General features: G+C 41.7%; 1 protein-coding gene across 3 annotated transcripts in view; it reads right to left on the bottom strand.

The window, feature by feature from the left end:
- Positions 1–3465: 3465 nt before the first annotated feature.
- LOC108101497 (terminal nucleotidyltransferase 5C) overlaps positions 3466–12318 on the bottom strand; it is a 46663-nt gene continuing 37810 nt past the window's right edge. For 2 of the 3 annotated variants that reach the window (XM_017205855.2, XM_017205856.2), the window contains one exon: positions 3466–5258. In XM_017205855.2, coding sequence (XP_017061344.1) covers positions 3546–5258 — 1713 coding nt within the window. In that variant the 3' untranslated portion in view covers positions 3466–3545. Of the gene's footprint in view, positions 5259–8819; positions 9235–12318 lie in introns of those variants that run through there. The other variant, XM_017205857.2, reaches the window with a different exon arrangement.

The raw sequence follows: 12318 nt of genomic DNA on the forward strand, positions 1-12318 counted from the left end.
TTTCGTGGGTTTTATACTTTTTAGGTATTTTTGTTTGTTTTTATTGAAATTCCTTAGATCGCAAGAAGCGCACAGAAGTAATATGTATGGTAATTGTTGTATATGGTATAGATATAGATACATTATTATTATTATCATTTATATATATAATGTAATATGTAAGTAATATTTATATATTGTTTTGTGGGTGTTGGTGTGTTTTATGTGTGTGTGTTTGTGTGGTGTCTGTCTGCTTGTGGTGTATGTGTGTGTGTGTGTAGGTGTGTGTTGGTTTGTTGGTATAATAATTAGATATACGTAATTAAGTATATATATTATATACAAATCTCAATGGATTGTTGATTGATTTGCTTGAATTTACAATTATATCTGGTATCTGTATCTTGTATCGTTATCGGTATATGTAAATGTATAAATTTAAGATTACATGCTAGAGATATTTCAAAAAATGTCCACTTCTCTACAGGCTTATCCAACTAACATACAGCTAAATAATATATATGTGTATATATCTATATATTTTATTGTATTGTATTGTATTGTATTGTATGTAAAAACACAATCCGCCCAGCCCAGGCATTAGCGATGGGACCCAAATAAAAAATAAACCTTTTCATGCAGCTGGCAAAACCAAAGAATTCTGACAGATTCCCTATCTTTATTTTTTTTTTCTTGTTAACTTTCTGTTTTTGAAGTTTTCCGTTTTCTGTTTTTGGTTTAGATTTTGATTCAGTTTTAGAGTTTCGGTTTCAGTATCAGGTTAACTGGTTTGTTTGTTTGTTTTAAAGTTTGCACTAAGTAAAATGTTTTGCAGATCGCAAATTGGAATACGTTGGCTTTGGACCTTGTCGAATATGCATATAGATAATCTGGATATATACACATACATACAGCGTACATCGTACATTATGTCACAATGTTTAAACTAAAGTTAATACATAAATTCAAAACACAAGTTCAGGGTTAACATTATACAAAAGTGTGTAATTGGTAGACAATTCTCAAAGTTCTCAAAGAATGCACGCGGAGAGGAAACATCGTAATTGTAATCATCATTCTTCATTCATAATTCATCACTCATCATTCATAATTCATCATTCATCGCTCATCGTTCATCGTTCATCGTCATCAACAACACATCTTCGATTTATACCGTTTTGTTTTTTGTTTGTTGACCGTTTGTCTTTCATTTGTTGTGGATATAAATATATTTTTACGGTTGCGTACAAGTACTATATATATTTCTTAGTCGTTTGTTGTATTTGTTGCAATTGCAAAAAGGAGACTTACACATAAAGCAAACATTTCTTGATGCTTTCCCGAAGAAGTGTTTTTTTTTCGTTTCAAACTATAAATATTTGTTGTTTAGAGCATATTTACGTTTTAAGTGTATATCAGTTAATCATTCATAAATTATCACCCAGCTGGATTTAACACTTCGATCAATCAATCAATCATTCACATATGTTGCTGTTGTCGCCTAACACTCACCGAAAATATTCTACAAAATATGACATTTCTCGTCTGTTTCGCTTGGAGATTTTCTTTTTTTTAACAGTTTTCTACACATACTTTAAGTTTACTTTAATTTATCCTTTTGTTTTGTGATTTGAATTTCATTGAGCAACTTCTGATACACCCGACAAATACTTCCGAATCGAACCCTCCTCCTCGTTCGTAATTTGACTAATATTTACATATCATCGCTTTAATTTATCATTTCAGCCTGCAATTAGATTGTTGCTTGGAATTTCTAGACTGGAACCCAACACTCCGCCTTCGTCTGCTGCACTTGGCACACAAAAAGGTCAATCCGTAATTAACAGGCTATATGCATACGGTTTTTGTTCTTCTTCTTTTTTTCTTTTTTTAGGTTGTGTGTGTCTGTTTGTTTATTAAAAAAAACTATATATGGGGGCTGGCAAATCCAAAATTAAGTCATTGCTGCTTTAGGTTTTCGGGTTCGTTTATTACAAAAAAAATTGAAGAAAGTTGGAAAAGATGAAAACGATTATTGACCGGGCAAACATAATCAATTTTGGCTTCACAATACTTTTTTTCGGTGTTTTTGTTTTTTTTTTTTTTGTTTTTAAGGTTTTACAAATTAAAATTTAGTTATCGTACGCAAAGCAATTCACACAATTAACGCGCAAGTTGTAAGTTTTGTGTAAGGGTGGTAAAAGGGTATATATATATAGCCAAATTACTGATGGTCAGGTTGATTCGCAATCGTTTTCTTCCTTTTTTCGGGGGTCAAGGGTCAGTGGTGCTGGTGGTGGTGGTGGTGGTGGTGTTGTCTCTGTTCAACATCTAACAGCGGCTGAAGTTCAGTCTGCGGTTCAAACTCTCGGGTAGTTACATATGTAGTTAGATTATTAAAGTAGGAGCGCGTGTCTGTTGGCCAAGTGCCGTGGAAAGGCATTTAAAGATTTAAAGACCGATCCCCGGTCACCGGTCACGTTGAATTGGGGGATATAGAAAAAGGAACAGTTTAACAGACCTCTGATCGTACAGTTAATTAACGAGGAACGAAGCCAACCGAATGAACGTTGAATCAACAGTAATCGTAAAGTGCCCAGTGGCAAGGCGAGCAAACATGGTTCATCTTTATCTTCTTCGTCTCAAACTTCACTCCCTCTCTCCCACTCGACATCCTGGACATTCAGGACATCCTAATGATCCTAGACATCTCAGACAAACTGATACTGATGATGATGCGGATACAGATACGTATGCGGATGCGGATGCAGCTCCTGCTGTTGATGATGCTCGGTCACGTTGAGGTAAAAGTCCTCGCCCAGCAGCAACACACTGGGCGCCGAGCCGTCGTGCGGATAGAAGTAGGCGAACTGTCCACTGTAGGTGCCCACCGCCGACGATCGTTCGCCCTCCTCCAGTTGGTTGTAGACGGGCAGTCCGTTGATCTGCTGAGGTGTCAGCACCAAGCTGCCCGTGACTCCTCCTCCGGCGACTCCTACTCCTCCTCCTCCTCCGGTGACTTCTTCACTGGATACCAATCCGGTTTGTGCTCCTGCTGATCCTGCTGATGCTGCTAGCTTTTGCCCTGTCCTGCTGCTCTTCTTTGTTGTCCTTGTCATGGTTGTTATTGCTGCTGCTTCCGTTTCCTTGCAGCTGCTCTCTGTTGCTGCTACTGATGCTACTGCTGCTGTCTGCTTGCTTTGGGTCTTGGCCTTGTTCTTCTTCCTGCTGCTGCTGCCAATGCTGCTGCCGATTGTCGTGGGGCTAATCTGGGTTTGGACTTGGGTTCCGGGTGCTGTTCGTGACAGTGGTTTTAGTGGTGTTGGTGGTGGTGGTTGTTTTAGTGGTTTCAGTGGTTGTAGTGGTGGCTGAGATGGTGGTGCTATCGGTGCTGTTTCTAGTGGTGGTGGTTCAGTTTCAGTCTCAGCCAAGAGTGTCGATCCCAATGCAAAGTTGGTCCACTGTTGCGATTGGATCAGCTGCTTCTGTTGCTCCTGCTTCTCCTGCTGCTTCTCCTGCTGAGGCTGCCCCTGCTCCTGCTCCTGCTGATGCGGCTGCTGCTCCAATCACGTGCTCAGCCAGGTGGAGTTGCACGTGCAGATGGTGCTGGGGATCACAGGTGCATAGTAGACGCCGTTGGCGTAGATGAGTCCCGGCGGGCCGGCCTGTATCTGTATGGTCTGTGGAGCGGCCGTCGCCGTCTGGTCGCCGCTGCTCGTGCAGCACACGGTGGCTGGAGCGGCCTGTTGCACATAGATGGTCTGCGCCTGACCAGCGGCTGGTGCCTGCGAGACGAGGGTCAGTGTGGCCGCCTGTTGCGGCTGCTGCTGTTGCGTCTGTGTCTGCTGCTGCTGTTGCTGCTGTTGCTGTTGCTGCTGCGCTGGATCCAGGAACTGATGCTGTCGGTGCGGTTGTTGCTGCTGCTGCTGCTGGTGGTGTTGCTGTTGCTGCTGCTGGTGGTGTTGCTGCTGTTGCTGCTGATGTTGCTGCTGATGCTGATGTTGCTGCTGCTGCTGCTGCTGTTGCTGGTACTGCTCCTGGGCGTGCTGACTCTCCTGCTTGTTGTAGAGCACCTGGGCGGCCAGCGACTGGATGAGGTGGAGGGTCTGTCGCCGCTCGTGGCCCATCAAACAGACGGTGGACATCTCGACCACCTCGCGTAAATGCATCAGGTACTGATACTGCAGCGGCTCCTCATCGACGCCCCAGAAATGGTTACGCAAGTAGGCCTCCAGCTTGGTGGTCTGCGTATTGATGTCCGGGAAGTCGATGAAGAAGCGCGAGCACATGTAACGCTCCAGCGTCTTGATGAGCTGCGAGTCGACGGCCTTGTAGTTGCGAACGAGTAGGTTGCAGTACTTGAGCAGGCCGCCGCCTCGAATCTCCTCCGGCTGACGCGTTGAGATCAGTTTCTTTTGCAAGTGGTAGAGCGCCTCCTGGAAGTCGCCGTACACCGACTCGCCGACCACCGTCGGATAGAAGTTCTCCGAGATGGGCAAAGCGGCGCAGTCGTAGAATAGCAGCAGCGAGTCGAGCACAATCTGGAAGGAGTCCACCGAGAACTCGAACTGGCGTCGCATCGTGTCCACGAACTTCAGCTCGACGTTCTTGTGGCCGGGCGAGTTGCCCAGCGAGATGAGCGACCAGCGGTCGCCGTCGTTGTTGTTGTTCACCTTCACCATCTTGCCCACGTAGGCCTCCTTGAGGGAGCACGTGTAGATGCGCCGCTTGCAGACGCCCTCGGGCATCAGGTCGAGCAGCGTGTTGAGCACCGCCACCTTGACGCGATCGAAGACGCGCGGCGAACTCAGCTCGATGGCGAATATCAGGTCCAGGTCGTTATACGGCTGATCCTCGCTGGCTAAAACATGACTAGCTGCCCCGCCGTTGAGACGGATGTCCTTAACTAACACCCCGGCACCGCCGGCGGTCACCTCGGCCTCCAGCTTGCGGCGCACCAGGTTGACCAGGTCCTTGAGCGTCACCTCCAGCGTTGGGAAGTTGCCGCGCCCGTGTATGGCCACCTTCTCGTCCATGACGTCGTGCAGCTTGCTCACCTGCTCGAACGACAGCACGGCCAGCCGCTGCGTCCCGCCGGTGTCGACGCTCTCCAGCGATCCGTGGTCCGAGGTCGAGGCGATCGACGAACCCGAGCTGGGCGACGGCGGCGGCGTCTCCGTTCCACCGTCCGAGTGGAAACCGTCGTCGATCTGGTAGACGTCCATTCTGTTGCTGCGCTGCTGATGATACAACGGTTCGGCTCCGTCTAGTGTCCCGCACTGCAAGTGGAACAAGAGAACAGCCGTGTTAGTTAGTCCGAGTTACTAGCTCTTAAACTTAAGTAACTTCCAAAAGGAGGAACGACAGTGGTCTATGTTCTATGTTCTATGGGCTATGGCTATTGCTATGGCTATGGTGAGATATAATATCTTCCGGTTCGGTTGCACTGGTCTAAACTACCATCGTTGTTTGTATTTTGTGGTTGTATGTGGTTGGTTGGCTCGCTTTCGGGGTTTCTACCAAACCAAATTTTGTATTAGGAATTTTGGGTGGAGGTGGAAATGTCGAGGTCAAACGAATGAAATCTGTTTAAAAAGCAACTGCTGACAACATAACGGAAGCCTCGTTGTCGACTGACAACGAAGGAAAACTCGCACCAGGAAAACTGATTGAAAATTTCCCTTTAACCTTTTGCACCTTCTGAGTTCCAAATAATGTTTTATTCCTAAAAGATTTTCATTGCTTAAATCTTAAATAGCTACAAGTTTAGTATAACGATTATTTGAAGTTATAAATAGTAAGTTGTCTATAATGAAAGTTAATCCTTTACCAAATTTAATACTTTTCTGCTGTAATTTAAATGCTTTTAATAGAGAAGGTGGGAAGGTACCACGATTCCAACTCCCTTGAATTTAATTGGTTTGTTTTTCAGAGCGACTGCCTTATATGTACGCCTCTTCCATTCTAACTTTATCTCCCTACCCTGTTTTTGCGTTTTGCTTGTCGTTTCATCATCATGATATTGTCACTGTTATTTATTTATTTATTTTTGCCATTTTATCTAGCCAATGCCAAATGCCGCCCGGGGGGCTTCTTTTAATTAATTAATTTGCTTTAAATTTGCTAAATTCGACTGTCTGTCTGTGCGCCGTTGTTGCTGTGTGCGCCATCAGCCTACGCGCAAAACATTAAATGCTGTGCTATTTATTGCTTATTTTATTTCACTTTTTCGCGTTCTCGCCCAAAACAAGAAGAAGAAGAAGCAGAAGAAGAAGAGGCAACAACATGAGTTTTTGGCATCGCATCGAATTTGGATTGGATCGTATCGGATCTAGACTAAACGCGAAAAGAAGAGAAGAGCTGAAAGTTCCGCGTTGTTATCGAGGCAACGCTTCTGTTTTATTCCCCAAAAACCACAAAAAAAAAAAAAAGAAAAACTAATTCCCTACGATTGCTATTCGTTATCCCATTCCCCAATTTTTCGCCTTCTGTTTTGTGCCACTGTTATATGTTATATGGCATGGGCTATTATATCGTTTAGCTCTATCTCTGCTATAAGTTTTATCTGCGGGTGTGTGTGTGTGTGTGTGTGAGTTTTGGGTTCTCTCTTTTTATCATTTTGTTTGTGCGTTCACAAAAACAAAAAATTTAATTTTCTGGCATAACTGGCCGGCAGCCGCACAATCTGTATATAATATATACTAAGCGGAATATAAGAGACAGATAGAACCGGGCGACCCAAGCGACTAGAAAGACCAGAGAGGTGCGGTGGGTGATGAACGAGTTAAGGAATCGCCATAATACAATTCAAATGGATTCCGCTTCTTGCGGCGCATGATTCACAGTGTACTCGTAGAGCCAAAACAACTCAGTTAACCCCCGATTGCGACCCAACCTGCCGATTTGCACAAGCCATCAGTCACATGCAAATCTAGCCGAAGGCCTTTCTACAGCCAAATTATATCATTCTCACGGCGGAACCAGAAAGAACGAATCCAGAGCGGAGCAGAGTTGTCAGATTGAGTGGCCTTTCAAACTATAAACTTGTTGCGGTGCAAATTTGTAGCTGTTCAACATTACTTTCGATTTTTTAGTACATCTGGCAATCATCTTATCTTTTACGTCGATAACTTGTTGATGATAACGGTTTTTTTTTGTTATTGCCTTAGTTTATGAAATTCAAACTTTTTTTGTGAAAATTTTATAATTTTATAAAAAAATATTGGTAAAATGTACAGAAATTATATTTCAGAAAAGAGAAGAAAATATTTAACTTTTACCCTTTGGCTTACTTTATCTGACTTTATGTAGAATGTAGTGTCAAATAAGTAATAAATAACGGTTTTTTTGGTTTTTAAACCATTTTATATGGAAATGTCGCGCATCACTGTCAAAGACATGAAGTCAAGAAACTGCGAGAGTGCTAATACGAGCGTATTAATTTGTGCTTAGTTTTCGTGTGAATTGGGTAATATAACTGAATTTGGGGTCCGGGGTCGATGTGATTCCGCTTTGCATCTTTGCATCTTGAGAACTGCCGCGTGGCTCGGTTCACACTTTTTGCGGATGGGGGGATTGGAGGGCGGAGCTGGTGGGCGGTGGAAATACACGGGCATTGTTATTCACTCAGTTCCAGTTAAGTTTGCCTTCTTTTTGTTTTTGCTCAGCCGGACAGACAATTAGTTATTTATTAATTGCCATTGACGTCGCGCACAAGCACAAATTGCGGCTGCCGCTGCTGTCATGTATTTATTGTAATTGTTTAAACTGCATTTTCATGAGGCGGCGGCAATCGAAATTGCAAAGAATTCGCCCTTGAAGAGAGCAGCGCAGCCAGGAACTCGCTGCCACTCTCCTAAATATTTTAGTTTCGCCTCTCTTTGACTTAATTAACACCTTCACGCTAGTTAGTGGCTTAGTCAAAGTGTGAAGTCCAATCAAAATTGATAATTTTCCTGTTAATTACTTTCTATAGTTTTCGACTTCCCGGGGATTTTGACGCAATAAAACAACTGTTGGTGATTGTTCGACAGGTTTTTGTCTGCAAAAACCCACTATAAGGATAATTAAATATATTGTCGCCAGTTTTGTTAGCAACTTTATATAGTGGTATCAACTAGAGTATAATTCAAAACCGTACACTTCACAAAATCAATTCATATCATTTACACTTTTCTCTGTGTATCTTAACTTATCAGAAATTAATTTCACAATTATAGACAAATTGTTTTGGCATGTCATTTTTTGAGTTTTGTGTGCGATACGTAAACCTTAAACTTTAGAAGGCAATATCGTTGGTTTTATCATTATCATAACGGTGCTTCTATGGCATTGCAGCTGGTTAACCCAGACATGCAAACAGGTGCAATAGTTTGTACGCGAGTGTTCGTGTGTTTGTGTGTGTGTTGGCCTAGACTGGTCTCAAATAAAAGTGAAAATCGTTGTTTTTTGCCTTCTTTCTCTCTCCTCATTCGCGGCTAAGGAAAGCAGCAAATAGCCCAACAATGGCAGAAAGTCTCTTACAAAAAAAAAAAACCAAACACGAAAAATTAAAGCCTATACACACAGAAAAAAAGAGGGCTACAATTTAATCGAAAATCGTTACACCGATACAAACGTATTTCCTTTTTAAGTATTTTTAATCTGGCTAATTAATATGTATTCATTTTTGGCTCTAACAATATTCTTTTCTTTCATAATCAAGTTGGAATGTTCGAGAATACCATTTTGGCATGTAAAATACACGGGGCTTATAAAATATATTGTTTATATATTGTTTTTTTAATATTTCTATCAATTGACACACACGAGATTGATTTTTAATTAGATTTCTAACGTACCGATTGTTAAGTGTGGCAAAAACAAATTTGGACTCCGTGTGGATTTTGTTTTAGCACCGCATCACCAACGAAGAAAAATAAGAAAATGAGGAGCAGGCGGTGGGTGGCGGACTTGCGGGGTGGGTGGTGCCCACAATTGGCGCCTACTAAACGCGACTAAGCGACTCCGACTTTTGCTATCCGCGATTTCGGTTTAATTTGCGTGCTTGAATGTTAAATAAATATCTGATTGTAAGTTACACACACACACTTTGTTTTTTCTTTTCTTCAACACTCTGCACTTTTTATTTCATATGATTTTTAATTTAAATTTCGGCTCTCACACTCTCGTTTGACTTAAATATTTTGTTGTTCGCCGCTGAGAGAAAAGACGACCGTTAAGTTGCGCGTTCGAAAACCAAATGAATTCGCCGCCTGCTCTGAAAAACAACTCCAATCTGAATTGCGAACAAGAAACTATATAGAGAACGCCGAGAGAGAGCAGAAAATAAAATAATAAAAGCTCTCTCTCTCTCTGACCCATTCAGCTGACGTCACGAGGGGCTTGAGTGGAATGCTGTTTGAGTGAGTTTTATGGTTTGGGGCTTTTTTAGAAGGGCACACACATATACTACTTTGGGTTAGTCGGTCGATCTCTCTTCCCCCCTCTTTCTCACTCTCTCTCTCTTTGTCTGTTCCCCCTCTCCATTCGATGCACTGCAACATGCGGGTGATGTTCGCTCAGCTGATACATCGAACACGAAGAAGAAGCACGTCTCTAGGTTCGTGTGTTAGTAAGTGTATGTGTTAGCCGCTTTTATGCCATATTTGTAATGCATTTTTCTGTATCATTACTTTGTATGGAACTTGGGTTTAAGGTGTAGTTGTTGCATATGCACTAAGGAAAAACTACAATTAAAGTACCGTGTTTTTATTATCAAATTTATGAATTTTAATTTTCGAAACGCCTTATCTTTGTGTTCTATGAGAACTTAATTGATAAACACATATACATATATTCGAAAGAAGCCGCAATGCAGAACCACAAAAATAAATATGTAAGTATGAAGCGAAACCGAAAAAGTAATAACACGAAACAACAAACCAAGAACCATTTTCAGATAAGCGGAAAAGAGCAGCGCACTGGTGATAAGCCGGAATCTCCTGCGTCCCCGGAGATTAGTATTATGTTAATTGGGCACGACAATAGCCAAAAATAAACACAAATTATGTGAATGATTATTTGGTACGGAGACGCACAAGGCCTAGCAACAATAATCTATAGCTATATGTGGGGTATTTATCTGATATATATTTTCTATATATTATTCCCGTTTCGACAGCTCTGCGGCGCTTCGTCAGTAATCAGGTATCAGTAATCGGTAATGAGATGGGCACAAAATTTTGATGCCATAATATATGCAGCAGCACACTTAATTATAATTTGGCTTCATTAGCCTTACCGTTATTCCGAGTAGAATAACTGTCGGCCGGTTCAATGTTATAATTTAGTCAGCGTTTTGAACGCTTTGAACGAAACACATTTTGCAACGCTTGTTTTTCGAAAGGTTATTTTTGGGATATTGCTTGATTAATGCCTATTCGCTCGTGATGGAAGCCTGAAAAAGCGCAGAGTAGCATTGAGGCGAGCGTTAGCGTTAATGTATCTTGCAGATACAAAACCATCTTGCACTGCAGCGGCGGCCGCGGCGGCGGCAACACACGAGAAATATAATATAAAACGCTGAGAGCTGAGGTCGCAGCCGGGCCAAGCTTGTTGCCATTATTAATGCTATTGTTGTTGCCAGTTAGTTGTTGCTTGTTGGTTGTTGTTAGTTGTTGCTTGTTGTTAGCCGTATCTGTATCTGCTCTGCGGCCGATGGATGATGTCTTGGTGCGACGCGGCTCGCTTGTTTGGCAAGACGCAGACTCATTCAGGGCGACCCTGACCCAATAAGCCGTGTCCATTGCGAATGTATCTGTATCTGTATCTGTAGTATCTGTAGTATCTGTATCTGTATCTCACGCTTGGCTTTGGATACCTCGAGTTCCGCCATTCATCAGGGCTTGGCCGAGCGGCCGAAACGAAAGTGTGGTGGCCAAATTCTATCCAATCCACCCACCCACCAACCAGCTGGCTAACCCCATCGATCCACGAATGCAAATCGCGACTAATTGTTATGCCAGGCGCACTGGCCAACGACGAATACCCAAAAACCTCAGACCTCAGACCCCAAACACCGAAACCGGTTCGACCGACATTTCAAATACGCATTCAATTCGATCCAACAAAATCAGCTTCGAGCACACGCGGCCGAAATCAGAAATCAGAAATCAGATTCAGATACACTTGCGTTTTTGGCATAGCTTCACATACTTCCAGCCAGACTGAAAATGAAAGTGCCAACAGTTTAAGAACCGGGGAGTGTGCTTGAATAAAAGCTAACCGAAGTGTTAATTACCCTTCTTCTTAAACAGTACATGAGAACTTTCAAGAGATTAAAAATGTTATCTTATAAAAAAAATTACTATTATTATTTTGAAAATTTTTTACTTTGAGTATTTTTTGAAGTTTCATAATTATATTTAGACTTTTCTCCCATTCTGTTTCTATAATTATAAATAATGACTGTCCATTATTTAAACAAGCAATTATAGTTATGAAAACCTCAAACCAAGTCTTAAATTCGCTGATGCAGTGCATGTATTATCTTTATCCGACAGAGTTGCATTGAAAACTGCTGATCGGAAGTGCTATAAGCCCTTTTTTCGGGGTATGACAAACCGGAAATTGAGTTTCTTTAAACTACAATTTCTTCCCTTCCCTTCCCTTCCCCTTTGCCTTTCTATCTACCGATTATATTGGTTTTGGCTTCACCTTTCAGCACTTTGTTGCTTCTTGACTTTCGGTTTTGGTTTGGTCGGGTTGAATTTTCCTTATTTCTTTTCTGTGTCAAAAATTTGGAACCAAGTCGAAACGTGACAAGAAATAAAAGCGGAGAGTGAGAGGGAGAGTCGGTAAAATTTGATTTGATTTTATTGGACAATAGGCACTCAAATAATTTAATTCATTCGTGGGCTTGTCAGTCTTTCTCTTCTCAACCATTTTTTTTTTTTTAGCCATCCGATTATGCAATCAAATAGGCCCATTTGCGACTCGTGTTTAAAATAGTAATAAAAATAAGTGGCAGCAGCAGCAAATTCAGAACTTAATTATGGATACAAAGTAAATTAAGCACGAATTGAGATCAGTTCAATTAATTGAAGATCATTAAAACGGAATGAAATTAGAAAGTGACCAAGCAACAAAAACAACAAAAAATAAGGGCACAATTGTTTTTGATTAGGTAATAGAAAGGAAATTAGGCGGAACCGGTACCTATACTATATATATTCTATATCCGGCAAATTTAATAATTTATCAACGCAAAAGATTCTGATCAAACAGAAATTGCTGTCGAGCACATGACATTTGTGCAAATATTATTCTCAACCAATGAAAAAAAAAAATAAAAAATGT

This window comes from Drosophila ficusphila, unplaced genomic scaffold, assembly GCF_018152265.1.
Source record: "Drosophila ficusphila isolate 14025-0441.05 unplaced genomic scaffold, ASM1815226v1 contig_414, whole genome shotgun sequence".
NCBI lineage: Eukaryota > Metazoa > Arthropoda > Insecta > Diptera > Drosophilidae > Drosophila > Drosophila ficusphila.